The sequence below is a fragment of the Sapajus apella genome, unplaced genomic scaffold (assembly GCF_009761245.1).
Source record: "Sapajus apella isolate SASKATOON/1434 unplaced genomic scaffold, GSC_monkey_1.0 scaffold40, whole genome shotgun sequence".
In the NCBI taxonomy this organism is placed as follows: Eukaryota; Metazoa; Chordata; class Mammalia; order Primates; family Cebidae; genus Sapajus; species Sapajus apella.
Genome location: NW_022436980.1, coordinates 7366168 through 7391191, shown reverse-complemented (window position 1 = coordinate 7391191; position 25024 = coordinate 7366168). Strand labels below are relative to the sequence as shown.

General features: G+C 41.0%; 1 protein-coding gene across 3 annotated transcripts in view; it reads right to left on the bottom strand.

The window, feature by feature from the left end:
- Nucleotides 1-9930: 9930 nt before the first annotated feature.
- The window catches only part of USF3 (upstream transcription factor family member 3), a 58056-nt gene continuing 42962 nt past the window's right edge, over nucleotides 9931-25024 (bottom strand). For all 3 annotated transcript variants that reach the window (XM_032299032.1, XM_032299034.1, XM_032299033.1), the window contains 2 exons: nucleotides 20438-20534; nucleotides 9931-16914 (listed from right to left, as the gene is read on the bottom strand). In XM_032299032.1, the coding sequence (XP_032154923.1) occupies nucleotides 10454-16914; nucleotides 20438-20534 (6558 nt within the window). In that variant the 3' untranslated portion in view covers nucleotides 9931-10453. The remainder of the gene's footprint in view (nucleotides 16915-20437; nucleotides 20535-25024) is intronic.

The window sequence follows — 25024 nt, the reverse complement described above, 5'->3', positions numbered from 1 at the left end:
TTTGCAAAACAGAGGCCTAGAATTATATAACCGTTGAAGGTATTAACAAAAAGGAAAGCATTTTTCAAAATACAGAAGACATATGCCTGATAGATAAACCCGAGTAACAATGAAACTCATTGTGCCTTGGGAAAGCCAATCCATAAAACCATGGCTGTGGAGCATTTTGGCCCTCTAAACCAGAACAGCTGGATTTATACAAGGACTATGGCTTCGGTTTCTAAGCTTGTAAAGTTAAGAACCAAAGTCTTTTTTTATAAATTCAATGATTGTACCTGGCAAAGCACTATAGACCCAAAGATTTATTTTAAATTAAAATATATGTAGCATAAAGCCTCAGGTTACCACTGGAGCCTGTTGTTTCAAAAACAAAATTTAAAATGGAGAGAAATCACAGGAATGCAGTGGGTTTTTTATTTTCTAAATAACATTCAGTAGCCCAATGTGTCGGCTTATGCCTACAATCCCAGCACTTGGGGAGGCCAAGGCAGGAGGACCACTTGAGGCCAGGAATTTGAGACCAGCCTGGATAACATAGCAAGACCCCGTCTCTACAAAAAAAACCCGTCTCTAGCAATCCATGCTAGCCCCATGGATTGGGCAGAATCTACAACTCCCACAGTGGTCAAAACTTTTTATTCTTGGTCTCTGGACCCAGCTCTCTCCTCCAAAAGGTAGTGGTTTCATCATAGCTACTTTAAATTTTCTTCCCCCAAAAAATTTAAAAACTTTAGACAAAACTAGCTGAACTGAACTGGAAAATGGTATTTCTTCATTTAGGGTATATGATAATGGTGATAAATATTTCTAAGTTTGTCCAGAAATAAGACAAAAAAAGCAATAGGACTTGGTTTGAAATTCTGACATGCTAATGTACTCCTGTTTCATCTTCTGTACTAAGCTGTCTATTGGGCTTTAAAAATATGTATATTTAAAGTGGGCTGGGCGCAGTGGCTCATGCCTGTAATCCCAGCACTTTGGGAGGGCAAGGACAGCAGATCATTTGAGGTCAGGAGTTCGAACCCACCCTGGCCAACATGGTGAAACCCCATCTCTACTAAAAATACAAAAATTAGCTCAGTGGGTTGGCACATACCTGTAATCCCAGCTACTCAGGAGGCTGAGGCAGGAGAATTGCTTGAACCCAGGAGTCGGAGGTTACAGAGAGTTGAGGTCGCACCACTGCACTCCAGCCTGGACAACAGAGTGAGACTCTGTCTCAAAAAAATAAAAGTATTTAAAATGAATTTGCACATCACTTCATTGTAACATTTTTTTTTTTTGAGACGGAGTCTCGCACTGTCACCAAGTTGGAGTGTAGTTGCGCTATCTCGGCTCACTGCAACCTCTGCCTCCTGGGTTCAAGCAATTCTCCTACCTCAGCCTCTCGAGTAGCTGAGACTATAGGCTCAGGCCACCACACCCAGATAATTTTTGTATTTTTAGTAGAGACGGGGTTTCACTATGTTGGCCAGAATGGTCTCGATCTCTTGACCTCGTGATCCGCCTGACCTAGCCTCCCAAAGTGCTGGGATTGCAGGTGTGAGCCACTGTGTCCGGCCTGCAGCATTTTTTTTTTTTTAAAGGGATATAGCCTAATTAAACCATGAATTCCCAGAAACCTTCACAAACCAGTAAGTTCTACACAACTACAATCAGGCTGTAGCCTTTTTCCAAACCATGTATCTGAATGGGATTAAGCAATGTAAGAAAACACCTCCAATCAGACCCACACAGCAGAAAGTTAGTTAAAAGCTGGATGTTAGTATCTTCCCCAAAATCTGTAGCTTCTTTGATCACGTGAAAAATTAAGTAGCACACTGATACAAGTTAACCAACGTACCTGAATTCTGACCTTATCTAGGAAGCAAATTAGCATCATCTTAATCTCTCACAGGAAGAAAAGGGCAAAGGAGCTGTTGACCCTGACCAACAAAATATATTCTAGTGGAGGCTGCATTTCAGTCACACATGCAAGGAAGGTGGAAATGAGGATGGGCATGGAAAATACATTTAAAACCTCATTTGTCCTTAACCATAGCCCTGAGACATATGCAGGACAGGTAATAATAACAATAAACAGGTAAGAATGAGAAGTAAAAAGACACAAAGAAGCTATGCCACTTTCCCAGAATCACAGCCAGGTAACCGGAGGAACACAGAAAATAGTGCCTTGCCTTTTCCTTTTCTAAAGAATGACTCTGTGTTGGCTCACACCTGTAATCCCAACACTTTAGGAGGCTAGAAGGGAGGATCATTTGAACCCAGGAGTTCAAGATCAGCCTGAGCAACAGTGAGATCCTGCCTCTACAAAAATTTAAAAATTAGCTGGGCAGGTGGTACACACCTGTAGTCCCAGCTACATGAGTGGCTGAGGCAGAAATATCCCTTGAGCCCAGGAGTTTGAGGTTGCAGTGAGCTATGATCACACCACTGCACTCCAGCCTGGGTGACTACCTGAAAGTGAAAAATCCCTTGGATAGTTTTTTAAAGAGATTTAAGTTATTAAAATTGGCTGGGCATGGTGGCTCAGGCCTGTAATCCCAGCACTTTGGGAGGCCAAGGCAGGCAGATCACTTGAGGCCAGGAGTTTGAGATCAGCCTGGGCAACATGGCAAAACTCCATCTCTACTAGAAATACAAAAATTTAGCTGGGCGTGATGGCACACACCTGTAGTCCCAGCTACTCAGGAGGCTGAGGTAGAATTGCTTGGACCTGGGAGGCGGAGGTTGTAGTGAGCCGAGATTGCACCATTACTCCAGGCTGGGTCACAGAGACTCTGTCTAAAAAAAAAAAAAAAAAAAAAAAAAAGTTGTTAAAATTATTTTCTCATTTTCCTTCAAACATCTAAGTGGAAAGCTAATAAAATTTTAAAGTATTCCGTTGGCGCAAAAGTAATTGCAGTTTTTGCAATTGCTGTTAATTCCAAAAACTACACTATAACTTTAGGGAGATCAAATTTAAGCACAGTATTTGCATCTTTGTGATTTATATGTCTTTTGTGGCACATTAGGGCTACTTGTATAATCAAAATGTATGTTCCATCCATAACATCTAAATGGGAGCTGGCATACAATAGTAGCAAGTTAGCGCTTCACAGTCAGAATACTGACTTCTAATCTGAAGTCCCAAGAAGGTAGGTCAAGGAAAGTATTGTGAGCTTTAATTTCCTGGAGTACATGTGAAAGTGATGTCTAAGGTCCTCATTTTACCTTTTATTTTTATTTATTTATTTTGAGACAGAGTCTCACTCTGTTGCCCAGGGCTGGAGTGCAGTGGTGCAATCTTGGCTCACTGTAACCTCCGCCTCCCAGGTTCAAGCCATTGTCCTGCCTCAGCCTCCTGAGTAGCTGGGATTATAGGCACCTGCCACCACGCCCAGCTAATATTTGTATTTTTAGTAGAGATGGGGTTTCACCATGTTGGCCGGGCTGGTCTCGAACTCCTGACATCAAGTGATCCACCTGGTTCAGCCTCCCAAAGTGCTGGGATTACAGGTGTGAGCTACCGCACCTGGCCATTTTACCTTTTAAAACATTAGGATATATTTTAGACATTCATAAGACAAAGACTTCAGGCATAAATGTGATCAACACCTGAGCATCTGCTACCCAATGAGGTAGAATATAACAATACTTTTAAGTACTCCTCCCTCCTCGATATCATCCCCCTTCATCCTTTTCTAAGAAGTAGCCATTATCCTGAATTTTGAGTTTATCATTTCCTTAATTTATCATTTTTACCACAACTGCTGGGTAGCCCAAACAATAAATTGTCTGATGTATAAGCATTTAAACTTTACATCACTTTATACTGTACAAGTTCCTCTGCAATTTTTTTGCCTCCAGGCTTCATGAATGTGAGTTTTGCTAGGTGATGTACGTAGCTATATTGAAAGATCTCACTCTTGTCTCAAAGTTCTGTGCTTCAGTTTCTTCCACTATAAAATAAGCAGAGAGAGTTTAAATGGATCATTTTGAAATACTCTTTCAGATCTGAAATTCTAATTTTACCTTTTATGAGTATGGAGGTACACAGTTTGTTCTAACAATACAGTTCTGGTCCTAATTATAATTTGAGGTCCGCTCGTTAATCAGGAACACAATCCCTATGGCAAATATGTCATGGCATTATTTTCAGATGTTACAGCAAAATTTAAAGATAATTTGAACAGAAGACTTCAGTGTGCAAGACAAGCCACTTTAATGCAGGTTTCAAGTGGCACATGCAATCATCAGGGAAGACAGAATTTACGATGCAAAAATGCAAAGTTTATTTTCTTAAATAAAATACTATATTCATATCTATACAAATAATTATTACAACCATTAAAATGTTACATTTAACAATAAAAATTTCCAAACTTTAAACAAGAGGATGGTTCAGAATATTCACACCCTAATACAATGCATTTGTAAAAAGATGTCAAAATAAAGAGGACCTATTCTTATTTACAACTGCAGGACAATCCTGATCATATTATACATCTCTGCTCTGGATTCCATTACAAAACAAATTAGTTTCCATAAGAATTATAAACCAGGTGGTTTACAGTAATAGGACACAATGCGCAGCAGACACTGCAGCCATGGTAATAGATACAAATATTACACTATTGAAAGCACTAAAATTAGTTTTCTGGTGACTGCCTTACAGTAAGCTTCTCACCCAGTGTATCTATAAATAATTTGTGAAGGTTATTATGTTCTCCTCAGACTTTTCAACTTTTTTTTTTACCAAAGTGAAAATATATCTATATATGTGTGTATATATATATATATAGCCTGCTGAAAGTGGAAGCGAATCTCCTCTTCACAGTAACACAACTGCAGCATCTTAACACTATCTGGTCCCCTTCTTCTTGGAAGATCAACAGTTCAACTCCCCTTAAAGATTACCACTGTCGTCAAGCCCAGTACCTCAGTGACTTCACAGATTAAAAATGATTTGAAGACTTCAGGGGTGGGAGCACAGAGAAGTCTCAGAAAAGTGAAGGGATTTAGATGCATCTAGCTTTAAGTTCCTATGACATAGTATGGTGTATAGCTGTATACGCAACTGAGGAAAAAAAATTAAATTTCATCTTTTTAAAATATGTGTTAAATTACAAATAGTTATCTTCTATCTTATGAAATCTCTAATGACAGGATTATGCAGTCATCCAAAATTATCCCAATTTGGATATTATGCCCAATATTTACAACCCAAGTTGGCTCATGTTTATGAAGCATCTGACCAAACACATGTGCCAGAAAAGGATTACATTTGACACAGTCTGTGTAAATCTAGAAATAAGGATGTTAAATGACCATCACATAAGAGCTCCAAGTTTAACAGGAGTTTTGCTACTAAGTTTGGGGGTTTTTTTTGTTTGTTTTTTTGTTTTTTTACAAATCAACATCAAAGATGGCTCAGAGAATGATAAGGCAACAGTGAGAAACATCAGCTGTACTTGTCGAGAAGGTGTCTGATTACACAGCATGTACCATCCCAGCTGGCCCTTTGCTATAACAGAGTGGGTGAGTGATATGTTCCAATAGCTGGTCTAAAGACCAGAGGCACAGTTTCAGGTAAAGTGCAGGAACAGGGTAGAGGCTACAGGTGGAAAGACCTAGAAGCTCTGTGTCCAATAAGGTCCTCACGCTTCTTACCAGCGGGGACTGCCTCAATCTAAATTTAGTGTACCCCCTCCACAGGCTCTAGTAGAAACCTACACAGGAAGAATAGAATGCAGACAGAATATAGTTAAATCCAAAAAAGGCCCTTTTCTGTCAAACCCTGGGGAAAGAAAAATGGTAACTTTCAGCCAAAAAGGCATCTTGAGAAGAAACTAACTTCTGCCTTTAATTTGCATATAGGTATCATAAAATCGTCCCTCACAGATTAACTTCACTAGTTTGTCTGGTTGTTGGCTATTACCATTGCCCTCTGGATGTACAGCCACAGGTGCACAACCTCCAGGCAAAGGCAGCATTTATACAGACAACAGAATTACAAAAATGGCTTCCAGGCTCCTGAAGATATCACTCCAAAGCTGTTCCATTTTGGTACCACCTTTGCCCTTTCATTCCTCCATGGGAAAAAAAAAGGCCAACCAAATCAAGGGGCAGAGCAATATGGCACACTGAAATATATTAAATCAATTCAGAACTAATTTTGTTTCAAGAAATTCTTGTCATCCTTAAGAGAACAGGAGGCATCATGATTTCCAAAGCCAAGACTTGAGAATAACTGATTTGGGAGTATGACTCACTACTACACACTTTTTTATCATACATGGTGGGCCCAATAAACGTTTCAAGGCAAAGAAGTAATCATTCGCTAAGGAAATGACCAGCTTCCCTGAGCCCTATTTGACATGGAGCAGATGGGAGAACCTAAGTGCCTACATATCAAAAAGAAGCTAACGCTAAGAAGATGCATATTAATAAGATTTTACCCTTTCCCAAAAATTTTAAATTTTACTCTCATTAAAATGTGCTTCCACATTTTTTGGCATATGTTTTAGTCTCTCCGTGAAATGGCTAATGTTAGAAGGCAAGAGCGAGGCAAATAAATTTTCTTTAAAATACTTATTTTGTATTTTAAGAAGGCTAATTTTTAAAAGTTAATCTTCGTTGCAGTTCAGTATACCCCTGATATGTGACTGGAAAATGCTGCAAAAGAACAACCCCTCCTTTGTCTTTCCCCAGTTCTCACATGTTAAATTTATGAAGCAAGACCACTGAGGAATTCCCACACCTTACCTAGAAAAAAGGTGCCATCTCTGGTACCCCAAAAGGTCTTAAAATAAAAACAAAAATAAATTTCCTGAACTGGCATAAAACAACATATAAGCCATCCCAGAGCAACTTGTATTTTCCAAAAAAAAAAAAGAAACAACATCAAACTGATTCCTTTCATCTACAACTGACACATTAAACACTTACACATGAAGAGAATCCGTACTGTTTCCCTCCATTAAAAGTTATTGTTAAATGTTGAAAGGAATCAACCACTTTTTATAACTGATTCTGTGATCAATAATGCTAAAAAAGAGACAGAGAAATGATTTCATCAATGACTCTCATGACTCAGACATAACTTGGTGTATTTCTAGAAGTTAAAAAGGGTTTTACTTTCCATATTCATACATTAGCAAGCCAAGAATGGTTACATTTATTATAACCAAAATTGACTACGTTTTCTGCCATCCCTTTACCAAAATTATATCCAGATTAACACTAGATACAACAAATTTCTTCCCAAAAATCATGTAGCTCTAATTATCAAATACTTAATACTGCTAGTAAATCTCATCTATTCATGCTTTTAAATCAAATAAGGGTACCATGGTCTGAACACTTTCAGAATTGAGTGCATTTATGAACTGAACTCTTATATATACATACATATGTCTGTAAAATAATTAGAGCTACACATAAGCAGGAGCCAATTATTCACAGATGGTCACATTTTTCCTTATATGGTCAAGTAAGCCTTATTGAGACTCTTTCAAGATCAAAATGTTATCTTGTTGGAATGAAAGCTCTGAGAAATGCAAATGCTATGTCTGAACACAGCTAAGCAGGAAAATGCAATTAATGCACAGAAATACTTGAAAGTCACAGGCTTTGAGGCCTTTGCATTGCAATGTTCAAACTGAGCTTCTTAGCCTGTTACCTTACTTTCCATTGTGTCTAGCAGTCCCCAGTCCTTCGGAACTCAACAGCCACCGTAGGGTGAGTGAGTGAGTGAGTGTGTGTGCATGTGTGCGTGTGTGCATGAGAGAGACAGATAAGACAGTGATAAAGACAGAGGGGGAGAGGGAAAATGAATAGCCAAACACATGGAAAACTGCCCTCCTTGAAATTAGCAGATTGGACCTTTCCAGTACAAAGAAAAACTTGAATGTTGCAGCTTAGAATTCAGTTAAGAGAATTAAAAAGCAAGTCATAAATGCCGCATTTTTTCCTCAATAAAAAGTTTTAACTACTGTGTTTATCTGTTGTCTTGTTTAAGTAACTTATTCATGAAGCTCTTCTATTCTTCCCCAAGACCATTTTGAAGGAAGAAAATACAGGTTGTTCTTGCTTTGTAAGCAAGAAAAAATACATTTTTTTTTGTCCCTAAGAGGCTGCTTAGTTGGCAGCAGAAAAAGATAGGAGAGTTTGTTAAGAACAGTAAAAGAGGCACAACTGACCCTTCTGCTGAGTCTTAAAAAAGAGGTATTCACTGGAGTTAACTGCTCTGACCAACCCTTAGGAAGCTTTTTAGAATTTAAAAAAAAAAAAAAAAAAAGCGGGGGGGCCAGGAGCAGTGGCTCACACCTGTATTTCCAGCACTTTGGGAGGCCAAGGTGGGTGGATCACCTGATATTGGGAGTTCACAACCAGCCTGGCAAAAATGGTGAAACCCTGTCTCTACTAAAAATACAAAAATTAGCCGGGTGTGGTAGTGCACACCTGTAATCCCAGCTACTCAAGAAGCTGAGGCCCGAGAACTGCTTGAACCTGGGAGGCAGAGGCTGCAGTGAGCCAAGATCATGCTACTGTACCCTGCAGCCTGGGTGAAAGATTTAAAAAAAAAAAAAAAAAAAAAAAAAGAAAAAGAAAAAGAAAAGGAAAGCTAGTCCTTGAGTTCACTTTGTTAAGAAAGCAGATAAAACAATTTGTATATATCTCTCCCACCCCATCCCACTTTCGGCAGAATATAACAAGAACAAAAAGTAATGGGCTTCATAGGTTTAAGGAAAGGAATATATACCCTTGTTTTCTTAGTTTTGTTTTTTTTTTTAAGTTTCAATTTCAATATGGGTTATTAAATGTATTATACACTTCTGAGGGGCTTTAAAATACCCCTACCTATATCAAGTTCTTCTACACTTTAGCAGGTCTCAGGTCTCAATTTCCCATTTTCAGATGGCAGGCCTATTTTCAAAGAGCCAGTTCATACTTTAAAATATGTGTACGCATACACATACACACAGAGAGACATAAAGACTATATATTTTTTAAAGCACCATTTCACACCTACCAACAAGAAAAATAATAAACTAATTCATATCCTCATTATAATTCTGTTATGAAGGATAATCATGTATACAATGCCATATTTAAAATATAAATACTATCAGTAAATGAAAATAGTGACAGAGCTTAAATCTCTGTTCAGAAATATTTTTAAAGTAAGGCTCAAATAAATGTGTAGATTACAAACACACTATTTCCTGATCAATCCTAATATTTAAATGAATGCAAAAGAATTTATGTCAAGATCAAATAAATAGAATGAAAACAGAATACTAAATTAAACTCAGCTGATGAAACATCAATTGTTAACTGAACCCATGCAAAACCTCACAATACAACTAACTGCTTTTACCCTATGGCCTGATGCAAAATGCAAGCACAAAATGGAGAACATGTATGTACCTAAATTTTTAGCTTTTTTTTTTTTTTTTTTGGGCTGGAGATGGAGTTTCACTCTTGTTGCCCAGGCTGGAGTGCAATGGCCCAATCTTGGCTCACTGCAACCTCTGCCTCCTGGGTTCAAGCGATTCTCCTGCCTCAGCCTCCCGAGTAGTTGGGATTACAAGCACGAGCCACCACACCCAGCTAATTTCGTATTTTTAGTAGAGACAGGGTCTCTCCATGTTTGTCAGCCCGGTCTCGTACTGCCAACCTCAGGTGATCCACCCGCATCAGCCTCCCAAAGTGCTGGGATTACAGGCATGAACCACCGTGCCCTGCCAGCTTTCTATTTTTAAGGCTAAATAATTGTCTAAGGAAAACCTTGGCTTTAAAGGATCTTGGTACATTAAAGGATAACGCAGCTCCCTAATTTGAAGAACAAGACAAAAAATTCAGATAATTTATGGATTATTATTTAGAAAGAATCCTCTATCTTAACTAAACTTGAGAATAAAAGCTGATTAAACAATTCATTTATTTGCTAACTACTTGACTTTATGGACATGAAACTCAACGTCAGTTCAACATCTACCATAGGTAAGAAGCTGTTCTAGAGGCTGACATTAGCCAGCACTTGGTTATGAGCCACTGTGTTTTATCAAGCTGCCTATATTTTTCAGTAGCAACTTAACTATATATTCTACAAGTTATCAACAATCAAGTTTAAAAATCTAGGCCTCCCTCCTATTACCCAGCACATGACAAGATGATCTCCCCCAATTTCCAGCTAATTAGTATTTAGGAAATATCAACCTGGAAATGTAAATCTGCTTGGAAAATAAAGAAGTACGCCATGCAGTTGAAAATGAAAGATAACTTGTTTTCTGACAACCCAGTATCTGCATCATCTCTGACATGGCTTCCCTAGATTCAGAAGATAACTGAAGACTGATTATACAAAGACACACACACATAATCCTTCTCTTCAAGTACATGTCTGTGCCCATACACACACAAATACATTTGTAATCTCACTCATTACCCTTACATTTATCAGTATTTAAACAGCTGAACTGCAATCATGACCTAAAATATGGCTTATGTTATGGGCAGGTCTGTTTGAGGACTGCTTGGAAGAGTCAGAGGCAGAGGAATTTGCTAATGTAAGCAAAGGTGACATTGCTGAACCATCAGGAAGCGCTGTAGCTATTTCTGGAAACAAAGATGTCATATTAAAATTGGATAAGTGAGAGTTGGTCATGTGCATTGGTGGCATATCTGGGAGAAGAGGAAAACTAGGTTGAGCAAAGCCAACAGGTCTGGGAGGAGATAAAATTGATCCAAAACGGTTATTTAAACTTCCACTGTTTACCTTTTCTGTGCTAGGATTTGAGAACATCTGATTAGAAAAATAGGGGATTGAAATATCATTGGACAGTGTTGGATGAGCAGGAGAGTATGGAGGATAAAAGGAGGGCAGAGTATTTTGCGGATCTACCGGGATGAGGGCTGGAGTTCGAGTGGCACTAGGCTGGGTAACCTGTGGAATGAAAGAGGCATTAGCATTTATTGGTGGATTCATGCCACCCTCGGGAATAAAAGAAAAACCAAAATTTTGTGATAGCGTATGCTGGTCAGGACCTGAATTATCATTAGGTACTTGTGGGCTATCAGGCATGAAACGAACAATACTTCCTCTCTTCTCTGTAGCAGGCTGTTGACGTCCAAGAATCATACTGCCACCAGTAGAAAGAGGAAGATGGGGAAGACTTGGATCAAAGACATTACTTTGCCTTTGGTTTCCAGAACGATTCCTTTCAGGTTGACGAATTTTGGAACCACTGCTATCTTGCAGGGGATGCCTTGATCTCTGGGGAACTGAAGAATTAGCTTGACGTACAGGAGGACCTTGATCAGCATTTCCATGAGACACAGACGGATGCGGTAGTGCTGGCCTTGCAACCCCATGCATGTTGGTTGTGACTGGAGGGTTCATGTGGCCCTTGGTTGCTTGACTGTCAGTAATCCTCATGGGATTGGATTTTTGTACAGAAACATTGGGGCTTGTGTTTCGACCCTGAATATCTCCTGAGGAAGAGGAACTTGAAAAAGGAATACTCAAGGTGCTGTTCCTGGTGTTAATTGCACCTAAAGACATGTCACAACTTTCCCTATTCTGACTCTCACTCTCTCTTCTGATATGGACATTTTCATGAGTTGGGGGACAATTATATTCAATTGCAGAGGATGGACCACACTGTGCATTCCTCTGATGTTCTGAGAGTGACCTCTGGCTCCCAATGACCTGATCACTGAGGTGAGGGGCAAGTAAGCTCTGCATGAAACTTTGGTGACAAGTATTTTCACTGTCCCTTGACGGAATACCATTTCCTGTTGGGATGCTCTGAACTGGTGGGTAAGGTATTCTCTTCTGACGGTCAGTTGGTGGTGGGCCAGTGTTTTGACCAATTCTAAAAGCCTGGGACTGCATACTCCGCAATGATGATACAGGGTTACCTATTTCATTATTTCGTGAAGATTGTACTTCAAAATTACTCTGGGGCTGTTGACTAGCTCCACTTGGTTTAAATGTCTGACAATCAGAAAGGCGAATATCTGAGGCTACAGTATGGTCCACACGACCCTGCATATTATGAATAGCCAAACTCTTATTTCTGGGAACATCAAGATAGCTTGTCATTTCAAGCTGATCTGAAACTCTGGAACCCTGAATCGATATCCCCATTCTCTGCTCTGAATTAGAAGATGTCTTGCCAATGAGTGCCTCAGCAGAATAACTTGAAACTCTATTTCTTTCCGGCCTGTGTGGAGTACAGGTCATGTCTGAAGATCTAGTTACAATACTTGGTTGGGACACCATTTGCTGCTCTAAGCCTCTTGATGTCAAAAGCCTCTGCATTGGATTATGCCCAGATACATGTTCAGATGAAACCCCCGAACCCTGCTGTCTGCTTCCAACTTCCTGCTGTTGGTGCATAATATCTTGATTGAGATGGTTCTGGGGATGGTTATGATGGTTTCGGGTAGTTGACGGGTTTTCACAGCTCTTCTCTGTCTGGGAGCTTCCAAAGTGTTGCTGCATTTGTTGCTGCAGCTGCTGATGGTGGGGATGTGGCTGGCCACTCTTGGATCGGGATTGGTCAGTTCCATGGTGCTTTGGTTGTAAAGAAAGCTGAGAGGCCTGGGTGCCCTGAACAAGGTTCCTCTTTTTCTGCATCTGAACTTCTTGCTGCAGAGTCCTCTGTTGGTGGACATTATGGGGCTGAGAGTGGACAGAGCTCTCTGCATGAGGTACATGATGCTGCATTTGATATAAGTGATGCCTTTCTCTTAACTGCCCTGCTTGTTGCTGCTGCTGCTGCTGCTGCTGCTTTATGTAAAGATGGTTACTATGAAGATGAGATACCCCTTGAGCTGGAACGTGCTGCTGCAGGGCCTGTAGATGTTGACTTGCCTGGGTTTGCTGCTGCTCAGCAACTGAGGGCTGAGGACCACACTGAACTTCAGCTTGCCTCAATGCAGGAGCTACAAAGTTGTTAGCAGGTGGAAATAATCGTGTAAGGCCATCTCCATGTGCTGGGTTGCTAACAGGCACCACTGAGTTTGAAGAATTAGGAGGGATCTGACTGACCATCATTTGAGTTTGATCAGAAATGGTGTCTGGAGTTCTGCTCATCAGGGACATACTTTCAAGCCTGAGGGGGGCTGGCTGACAATGCTTTTGACGTTTAGCTGAAGACAGTAAAAGGTCATCTTGGACAGCACGCTTAGCAGAATCCTTCCGGCTTTCATGACTTGGCTTTAAGAGTGGCTCCTGAATCTGTGAATTTGGTATGGTACTAGTCATAGTATTTAGCTGTTCTTGGGAATATTCAGTCATCAGAGATGGTCCAGGAGGTTGACTGCCATAGGAGCTAGATGAAATGGTTAGATTAACCGTTGCAGGCACAGTTGTTTGCTCTGAAGTTGTAGATAAACCTGCACAGCTGGCCAGAGGATGGCTGATGCTGCTCTGATGGATAAGATTATTCACGCTTAAACTGGTGATGCTTGGTGGCTGAGGATTTGAAGCCTGTAGAGATGCATTTGATGTTTTAATTCCTAGAGAACAACTTGGTTTTTCAAGGGGCCTCTCCATAGTTGCTTCAATTGAATCCTGAGAATTAAATTCATTTGGTGTTGCTTCTGCCTGTCCTGTGCCATTTTCTTTAGGTATCTGTGATTTGAAAGGTGGGTCTCCCTCTAACGATGATGCTTCAGAAGGCTTTGAAGCAACTTCCCTTATATCAGTCTGGAGGCCAACGCTTCCCTTTTCAAGGTTTTCCTGGTCAAAAATGGCTCTTGCTGCAAGAGCTACTATATCAGTTTGCTCCACAAAGGTACAACTGTCACATGTGTTAGTTGTTGCATTGCTGGTCACATCTTCTCTCGTTGTTTCAGGAAGCATGGATGCAACTGAGAAACTACGACTACTGCCAGAACTGGTTGACATGGGAGAGTCAGCCTGCCTACCGGTGATCAAAGAACCATGAATAACCTCCTGATCAGGGAGGCAGGGATGATGCTGTGGAGGATCTCTCTCATCATTGTTCATCAATAAGAGTTCCTGTTTGGGATGTAAATTCACACTTGAATCAACTATCTTAGGATTTTCTGAAGAAAAGTCAGGATGATCCATCTGATCAGAAAGAGAGGATTTCTGAGGATTTTTTTTTTTAGCAAGATCAGAGAGCAATGTAGTTAGACCTTGCCCCTTTAAGAGACCTGTGGTTTGCATGGTATCTGATGAATCTTGCTCACCTCTGCAAGGTTCAGCAATAATTTCTACCTCAGAAACACAGTCCGTACTTGTAGTGCTTGTGGTAGATGACAAACCAGAAACCTGAGAAACCAAAATGTGAGGATCACTTGGAGATGGAATCAACACATTGGCTGAAGTGCAGGGTTTGGCAGCATCTGACAATGCTAAACTACTGGGTGGTTTATCCTGAGACATCTCTTGTTGCAGATTAGGGGTAGAATCTTTGGATTTTGCTGGGGCCATTGCAAAATGTTCACTTGTTACAGATTCTTGAGAGGGTGAGCTAGACTTTTCTGCTGACTTAGATTTGGATGCAGACTCAGGTATTAATGATTCAGAACTTACAACACCCAAAGAATGTGAAGCAGAAACACTCACACTATTTGCCTGGGACATAGAGACAGATGGTAATACAGCAGGGAGGCTTTCCAGCAGTCCATCATTACAAGGTGGCTCTGCTGAGCCTTCAGTGTTGGGACAGTCTAACTTGCTCACATCTCTAACTGGATTCAGGGAACACGCTGACTTGTTTGCTGCTAAGTGTTTCTTGGCACCTGGCTTCTTATTCAGCCTTTTTGACTTCATGTTAGGAGGCAAACAAGCAACAGTGTTCACTGAGGAAGTAGTCACTAGATTATAAGTACTGGCTGGTGTGGCTAAACTATCTGTTGTTACTGGAGGTGCTGCAGTTGTTGTTAATGAAACACAGTTAGCTGGAGTGGTTTGACTATTTGCAGCAGTTTGAGTGTTGGCAGGCTGGCTAATAGACAATTGTACACAGCTTTGCCCAGCCATCTGTGATATGCTTTGATTGAGGCTGGCCAAAGCACCAAATGTATTCAGGGCAACATTGGTATTTGGATCTTCGCTGGTGGTGGGTTGAATAATCTGCATAGGGGTTTGATTTGTAGTTCCTGATGAAGACATCACAGGCTGCAAAGCAAAGAGCTGTCCATTTAAAGAAATGGTTTGAGGCTGTTGGCTTGACATTGTAACAGAAAAAGTTTGTGTTGAGTTAGACATTGATAAAGATGAAGGTCTTGGTAATATGTGGACAAGATGCTTTCCTCCAAAAGTCTGTGGTGTTGAAACATTTTGCACTGAATTATTAGACCCTATTACAGCATTGGCTCCATTGATAGGGAGTCGAACAGAGCCAGGAGGTGGAGCAGAGAGGAGTGGCAAAGGATTCTGATTAGCTGCCTGTATGATTACTATCTGTTGACCTACAGTTTGGTTGGGAACTTCTGCCCTCATCACTGTTGGGCATGGGGTGGTGCTGGGTGGTTGAAGAATTATAACATTTTGATTAGTTGGAGCTGCATTAACAGCAGACCCAACTGGCTGAGCCATCTGAATCACTTGCATTGCTGAATTCAGTGGAAGGATATTTTTGGGAGGCTGAGATTTAACTTGTGGCTGAGCAATTAGTGGCTGCATAGGTAAAGATGGACAAGAAGGCAATGTTACAACTACCTGCTCAACTGGCTGCCCATCTGCTGGAAAGGAATTATTCAAGTTGATGCCTGTAGCCATGTGTCTACTGTGGTTGCTTGTGGTGTGGCTAGTACCAGACTCACTCAACACTGGAGTCACAGTAGAAGATGGTGTCTGGCTTAAGGGCTGAATAGTGTTTCCCGCCAGTTGCAGAGTAGTCCACGTTGTCTGTGTGTTTCCAGCTGAAGAAATGCGGGTAAGGCTATTAATGTTTTTCAAATCTGAAGCACTAACACTTGAAGAAGGCAAAGAACAAGAAAGAGTCCAACCATTGTCCAAAGGGTTTCCTGAAAGAGTGCTTACAGGAATGGTGGCCTTCCCTACTCCAGGGGCAGATGAAGCCACCACTGTAGCTGTACTTGTTGAGTCTGCACTCTTGCTAATGCTCACTGGAGAAGAATCACCTGAAGTTCTAGGAGGCTGGGAGCAGACTGTGGTGGTAACTGAAACAACAAAAGTGTTCTGAACATCACCTCTGAAGTCCTGTATGCTCAGGCAGGACTTGTTTCCATGATGCACTTCAGTGGCAGTTGCTGAGGAGCTGAGGGGGATGTTTGTAGCACAAGGAGCCATTTTCTTCAATAACTTGGGGTTCTCTTGTCCATTCTTATTTTCAGAAGAATTTTGATCATTTAGACATGTGTGCAAAGAACGATGTTGGTGAGGCTCAGGTCCAATTGAAACGGCAATCAGTGAGCCACCAGTGGCACCAAGCACACTTGATTCGCTTTCAGGGGTGGGAAGCTCGAGAATACTTTGAGCAGATATGGTAGCAGGAAGACACAGAGGAACAGGCTGGTTGGTAGCCAATGCAGGAACTGCGGTCTGATGCCATGGCTTGTTTTCAGAAGGGTAAACTCCAGAAATAGACACAGGAGTCACCAGATTGCAAGTCCTTGGTACTGGCACCACATTGGCGGTCTGCTTTTGTAAATTATGACTAACATTAAAAGTTATCCCCTGAACAGCTGTTCCCTGGCTGTTTCCACCAGGCTGATTCCCGTTGGAATAAACAATAATATTTTTTTGAACCTGGTCACTAGGAATAACAACAGAGACCTTTGAGTTTTTAAGATTTCCTTTCCAGTGAATTGTGGGGTCATCATATAAGCATATGTCATTAGCTTTCAGTAATTCAATATATCGGCCATTTTCTTTTTGGATTTCTTCCAGTTGTTTCCGTAGCTTTTTTATTTCTTCAGCTAGAATGTTAAAAACAAAAATTTAAAAATACCTGTGAATGTCAGCCTGTACAATAACTTCATAAAGAACTGTGTACTAAACTACTGAATTCTAATTCTAGCATTCTAAATACCTCAACTGAGGCTCTTCAGCTCTTTTTCTAATACAACTTCTTTCTTCTTTTTAGTATGATATGTTAAATCCCTCTGCCCTCATTTAAACAGTGTAAATCTTTAAAGGTCAACTGAAAAATTACTCATAATGTAGAAATCTCAAAATTCCCAATTCAAAAATTTCCAATAGGGCAGCTACACAGGTGAGGTAAAAGAAGACAAACTGATATCATGGTAACATGCTGGGAAAGTAACATTGAATATCAACATGCAATTTAAATGCTGCAGCAGCTAACATTACCTATGATGGTAACAGACAGCCTCTTTATTTTTTATTTTATTTTATTTTTTTTGAGACAGAGTCTTGCTCTGTGGCCCAGGCCAGAGTGCAGTGGCACGATCTCAGCTCACTGCAACCTCCACCTCCCAGGTTCAAGCAATTCTCCTGCCTCAACCTCTCGAGTAGCTGGGGCTACAGGTGTACACCACCACTGCTTGTTAATTTTATATTTTTAGTAGATTCTGGGTTTCACCATGTTGGCTAGGCTGGTCTTGAACGCCTGACCTCAAATGATCTGCCCACCTTGGCCTCCAAAAGTGCTGGGATTAGAGGCATGAGCCACCATGCCCAGCCGACAGTCTCTTTTATAAATGGCTCTAGTTTCTATTTTACCCTTTGAAACAATGGAGACAAAAAGGAATAGAACATGTAAGAAGCAAAGTGGCACCAAAGGGCACCAAAGAAAGCATCAACAATGGAACCTGTACTTTGCTAGTTAGGACCAATGCAAGTGTGCTACTGAGCAGTGAGGGCATCATCACAGCCCTACTTTCTAAGGTAGATTGCTTCATCTATGAGTCCCACTAATGGGGCAGACTTAGCTGCTGGTATATGCTCTGTGACCCCACACATCCCCATCTGCCATGCCACAGTGGAGGGTATTCTCATTCCTTTTCCAAAGCAGCCCATTCTCCAGACTAACACTGTGTGAGGGAGCCTCAAATGAAAAGTTCTATTCCAACAAAGATGAGCTGAAACTGGCAGATCACTTTTCTTAGTGTAAAACTAAGAGACGAAAGAAAGATACTGGTGTCCATGGATAGTAGAAATTAAAGGACAATCATTATAGACCAAATAATAATCATGGTTCTCACTTACTGCACCTTTACTACCTGGCACATTTCATTCATTGTCTCATTTAATAACAATGACAACTATAACAGCTAACATTTATCAAGCAATTACTATGTGCTAGGCTTCAATCTAAGTTCTTGTATTATCTCGTTTAATCCTCATAAGAACCATGAGATGGCAATTTATATTTTATTATCACCACTTTTGGATATGAGAAACAGGCTCAAAGTAGTTACATAATTTGCCTAAATTCAGCCAGGCAGATACTATGATCATCCTCATTTTAACCTAGGGAAACTGGGACTTGGAGAGGTTAAGTAACTGGCCAAAGGATACTGAGTGAGTAAATGAAGCTGGGACTCAAACCTAAGTGGGCCTGAGTCCAAGGCCATTGCTTTGGCCACTAGGTATGTGCACAGTGAGCATGCAGAGGAAGCCACTGAGAGAAAAACAGAGGATAGAGCAGATGCACAGGAAAAGAACCAGAGAAATAATGATCATGACAGAAATAATGAACACAGATTTAGGCTGCCTTAGATATTGCCCCTAACCCCTGACCTGGCTGGTCAGCTTTTTCTGAGCCCCATGCAACTGATATTTTTCAACAATTTTCCTTTTTCCTAAGGTAACTTGATTGCCTCAGCCTCTGTGCTCTGAAATCAAAGGAGCCTTCATTAGAAAAATCTACTCATCCCCGGGCACAGTGGCTCATTCCTGTAATCCCAACACTTTGGGAGGCCGAGACGGGTGGATTATCTGAAGTCAGGGGTTTGAGACCAGCTTGGCCAACATGGTGAAACCCTGTCTCTACTAAAAATATAAAAATTAGTGCGTGGTGGCACAGGCCTGTAATCCCAGCGACTCGGGAGGCTGAGAGGCAGGAGAACTGCTTGAGCCCAGGAGATGGAGGTTGCAGTGAGCTGAGATCGTGCCACTGTACTCCAGCCTGGCTGACAGACCAAGGCTCTGTCTCAAAACTAAAAGGAGAAAGAAAAGAAGTCTACTCATCATTCTGTCTTACTCTCCTTTTGTGGAGTGCCTCAAATGGTTACCAAAATGTATCATTTATGTAACTATCTCACTGCATCACAAAAGGACCTGGGCCATAAACAACAGCTAACCTAGGTGAGGGGGGAAGTTGCTAATATTTAACTAAGAGTAAACAAGGAGAATTCTGAATGCTGACCTCTTAGGTATGCTTTCTAATATCCTTCCCAACCATTACAACAAACACAGCGCAGCAGTGACCTTACCTCAGCCAATTCTGCCCTTTTTCTTTTTTCTCCTTTTAAGATGGCCTACTGAGTTGTCGCAGGAAATTCTCTCCCTACACTTGTCAGAGGTGTAAATAAAAGACAATTGCAAACTGGCCTACCCTGAGCTTTACACTTGCCTGGAATATTTTTTTCTGCTGCCATAAGGAAATTTTCTCTTCAATGCTGATGGAAAAAGAGAATTCATTTGATGGCATTAAAAAGTCACCTTTATCTAAAAATCAAATATAACTAAATGATCAGGCAGTTTGATGCATATATTACAAGTAATACAAACAAAATGAATGTTTTGGTGTTTTTTGTTGATGCACACTTAAGTCTTGACACAGGCATATCCTGATCTTGTTTTTTTTTTTTTTTTTTTTGAGACGGAGTTTCGCTCTTGTTACCCAGGCTGGAGTGCAATGGCGCGATCTCGGCTCACCGCAACCTCCGCCTCCTGGGTTCAGGCAATTCTCCTGCCTCAGCCTCCTGAATAGCTGGGATTACAGGCACGCGCCACCACGTCCAGCTAATTTTTTGTAGTTTTTAGTAGAGACGGGGTTTCACCGTGTTGACCAGGATGGTCTCGATCTCTTGACCTCGTGATCCACCCGCCTCGGCCTCCCAAAGTGCTGGGATTACAGGCGTGAGCCACCGCGCCCGGCCTCCTGATCTTGTTTTTAAGCTATACTGAGCAGAACTCCCCCCTTACATCCAATTATGGGATTCCCCTAACTGCAATGTCCAATTGGAATAAAGGTGATTTAGCACTACGAGTATCATGAGTTAGGCAAACATGAAATACACAAAAGAGTTCAAAGTCAAAACCATGTATGCCTGAAAGATAAAAGGTGAAGGAGAATGAGTTAGACTAAAATGAATTTATTGGTAACACTATTCTTCCAGACCCACTGAATGCAGGGTCTTAATATTGTTTTGGGGCCAAAAAGCTTTCTGTATCCTAATACAAATTTCACTGTGACACAAACACCCGAACATTTTAAAAAACAACAAAAAGTAAGAACCTTTCAACATTTACCTTGTTCATTGTTTCCTCCATTAAGCAGGAGTTCATCGTTTTGCCTTTTCAATTCTGTTATATATTTAAAGGCTTGGTCCAGGATCATATTCTTGCTCTGCCAAAGAAAAGTTTAAAAGTTTACAAGTTTCACTGAAGGGTAAGAACTTGCCAGATGAAATTTAAAGATTTGTCTTTATCACATACATATGATATGTATCTTCTCAAAATTTAAAATAGGTACTATATTCAAAAGCTTCTACTGTATATTTTTCATTTATTAATTGGTTATTGGGCATCTAACATGTGGCAGGCTCTGTTCTAGGCACTGGGGATATAATAATAAAACACACAAAGTCCCTGTCCTTGAAGAATACTCACACACACACACACACACACACACACACACACACACACACACATGAATGCCATGAAGAAATATAAAGCAGCATAAGGAGGGGACTAGAATGATTAGAGTGATAGCGGAGGTTACTCTGTTACTCTGTGCAAGGGACTGAATGTTTGTGCCCCCTAAAATGCATATGTCTAAACCATTATTCCCAATGTGATGGTATTTGGGAGGTAATTAGGTCATGAATGTAGAGTCCTCATGATGGGATTAGTGCCTTATAAGAAGAGACAAAGAGAGATGATCTCTCGGTCTGCCACTTGAGGATATAACTAGGAAGTAGGTCATCTCCAGGAATTGAATTGGCTGGCACTTGATCTTGGACTTCCCAGCTTCCAGAACTGCGAGAAATTAAGCTCCGCAGTCTATGGTATTTTTGTTGTAGCAGCCTGAACTAAGACACTGAGAACATTTGTTGTATATGGAGGTTGGAGAAGGCCCCTGAGTAAGGTGAAACCTAAGCAAAAACTGGAAGGAAGTGAAAGGAAGCAGGCCCTGCAGATACATGGGAAAAGGGAGTCCAGACAGCAGGATCAGAAGGGCAGGGGCCCTCAGCCAGGCTAACAGTAAGGAGGTAAGCAGAGCTAGAGTGGAGTACATATGGGAAGAGTGGTAGAAGAGGCCAGACAAGGCTTTCAAAATTGTGTAAAGATTTTGGATTTTAATGTTATTTTTTATTCTGTTTACCACAACTACAAATTATTCTAAATAATAGGTCAAGGAAGCAATGTCACTTGATTTTTAGTATCATGCTTCCAGTACACTGTATTCCTAAGCTTTTCCAAAAAAATGTTATGTTAAAGTATGCCTTTATTCTTATGCCCAATACATGCCTGTATATATCTTTTTTAAAAACCCAGACAAGGCCAGGTACGGTGGTTCACACCTATAATCCCAGCACTTTGGGAGGCCGAGGAGAGCAGACACGTGAGGTCAGGAGTTTGAGACCAGCTTGGCCAAAATGGCAAAATCCTGTCTCTACTAAAATTACAAAAAAATTAGCCAGACATGGTGGCACACACCTGTAATCCCAGCTACTCAGCAGGCTGAGACACGAGAATCGCTTTAACCTGGGAGGCGGAGGTTGCAGTGAATTGAGATTGTGCCACTGCTCTCCAGCCTGGGCAACAGAGCAAGATTCTGTCTCCAAAGAGAAAAAAACAACAGATAAAAGGTTTTTGTATTTCTTTACCTTTAAAAATATATCTTGGTATACCTATGCAACAAACCTGCACATTCTACACATGTACCCCAGAACTTAAGTATAATTTTAAAAACAGACATTATATAAAGAGCAAAATAAAATAAAAATAAAAATATATCTTGGCAATACTTCCATATAGTATCGAAATATCCTTCTTCTTCTTTCTTTTTTGTTTTGGGATGGAGTCTTGTTCTGTGGCCCAGGCCGGAGTGCAGTGGCACAATCTCGGCCCACTGCAACCTCCACCTCTCGGGTTCAAGCAATTCTCCTTTCTCAGCCTCCCAAGTAGCTGGAACTATAGGCACATGCCATCATGCCTAATTTCATATATATATATATATATATTTTTTTTTTGTTTTTGTTTTTTTTGGTAAAGATGAGGTTTCACCATGTTGGCCAGGCTGGTCTCAAACTCCTGACCTGAGGTGATCCTCCTGCCTTGGCCTCACAAAGTGGTGGGATTACAGGTGTGAGCCACCATGCTCAGCCCCTACTTATTGTTTCTAATGACTGTGTTTATTTCATTTACCAGTCTATTACTGATAAACATTTAAGATATCTTAACAGTCATTTCTGGTTTTTATTCTTCAGCCATCAAGAATGTTGCAATGAATATTTAACCTCTACTCCAGGATATATATTATTAGCTATCGCTACTCTTTTCATGTAGGAATCACTGTGATTTAGTCCTTTGTCTGGCAATTTATAATTCTGAGTTCCTTACAGTGAGTCCCAACAGAGACCCAATACATAAACCCAGGCAACTCTTTACTATTAAGAGAAAAATAATATTGTTCTTTTTAAAAACAATAATCTGAACAAAGGCAGAACCTGATAATTCCCAGCCACCTGCCCCTCTGCTGCAGACAGAGGCCGAAGCCTATGAAGAAAATCTTAGTCGGTTCTGTTTCTGACAGCCAAATACTGACTTCCTTTGCACATTCTAGCACACCAAGGAAGTTAAATGGTTATGGTTTCCCTTCTTCAGAGAAACTTGCAGGGATGAAAGCCAAGAGCAGGAAAATACGATTTTCCTGGGCAAACATGTATGTTTACTGAGTAGCTACCTTCCATTGAGATATGGAGAAAGAAAAACAAATTAGAAGACATCGTGTATGCCATTGTGTTAAGGAATCAGAAGCACAATTTTTTAAAAGGCTGAGAAATACATATATGGGGCCAGGCACAGTGGTTCACACCTGTAATCCTGGCACTTTGAAAGGCCAAGGTGGGTGGATCACTTGAGGTCAAGAGTTCAAGACCAGCCTGGCCAACATGGCAAAACCCATCACCACTAAAAATACAAAAGTTAGCCTGGCATGATGGCAGGCACCTGTAATCTCAGCTACTCAGGTGGTTGAGGCAAGAGAATTGCTTGAACCTGGGAGGCAGAGGTTGCAGTGCGCCGAGATCTTGCCACTGCATTCCAGCCTGGGTGACAGAGCAAGACTCTGTCTCAAAAAAACCATATACGGACATCTAAGACCATCCTATGGGGAAGAATGAAAGGAAATGAAGAGTAAGTCCTTTCCAAGGGGATACCATAGAGAAGCAAGCTGATTTGCTCCTTTGACATCCTAGGACATCTCAACACTGAGAAGCACCAGCCTCTACAGAAGGTGGGGTGAGGTAAGGGGTTAAATGAGGGTACGGGCGAAGGACTCCTAATAAAGCAGTAATAAGAACCACCCCCTCCCCAGCCCCCATACACATATTCTACACAGCTGGATGACTTTCCCTTCCTGCCCAAACCGCAGGAGACAAGTTTATTTTCTGTGAAATTTGAACCAGAGAATTTCAGCCTCAAGGATACTTAGCACAGAAGTGGACAAGACGAGGGTCCTAAGTGGAAACGGGGGTGAGTGAAACTCAGCCTACTACCTCACAAGACTCTCTAGCCCCCCACCCCCTATCCAGCTCCCAGAATAACGGCAACTAGGCTTATACTCCTCTTCCCACCAGTCCCACTCCCAGGCAGGACACTGATGGTTCTTCTCTGAGAAAAGAAAAAAAAAATAGCTATCCCACATAAGAAAAGAACTACAGGGCCGGGCGCGGTGGCTCACGCTTGTAATCCCAGCACTTTGGGAGGCCGAGGCGGGTGGATCACGAGATCAAGAGATCGAGACCATCCTGGTCAATATGGTGAAACCCCGTCTCTACTAAAAATACAAAAATTAGCTGGGCATGGTGGCACACGCCTGTAGTCCCAGCTACTCGGGAGGCTGAGGCAGGAGAATTGCTTGAACCCAGGAGGCGGAGGTTGCGGTGAGCCAAGATCGCGCCATTGCACTCCAGCCTGGGTAACAAGAGCGAAACTCCGTCTAAAAAAAAAAAAAAAGAAAAGAAAAAAGAAAAGAACTACAAATACTGATATGTTTTAGTTCCATAGCAAGAACAACAAAACTAAAATAGCTTCTAATCAGGCAACACTTAGGGCCACCAAAAGACAAACCTATTCAATCAATTTTTTAATGCCTCATTCCCAAGTATGAAAAAAAACAGCTTCAAGTAACTAAATATTTAAGGAAAACCCCCCAAAAGAAAAACAAGACAAAACAGGGATAAACGGAAATCAGAAGAAATAAACATACACGGAAAAAACTTCAGGAAAAAACCTACATATACCATTCAGAGGTGAGAAGACATTATTGTATCCACAAACATACGGTAGGAAAAGGAACAGAGATTAAGAAAAAAAGACTCTTGGAAATTAAAAATACAAGAGCTGGAATCAAAAACAGAAGAGCTGGAAGAGGCCAACTGGCTGAGAATGAAAAAGGAGAACAGAGGGTTCCAGAAGTAAAGTCTTGAAGAAAGAAAATGGCAAATGGAAATTACGTAGTACATTTGACCTTGAAGAAAACTCTGCTAAGAGATGGCTAGAAGTGTGAGAAGAATTAAAGACAACTATATGAAAAATTATGCAAATGGAAACTATGAGGTAATTATTCACTCCTCCCAAAAACGAAAGCAATAAATGAAATATAATAAT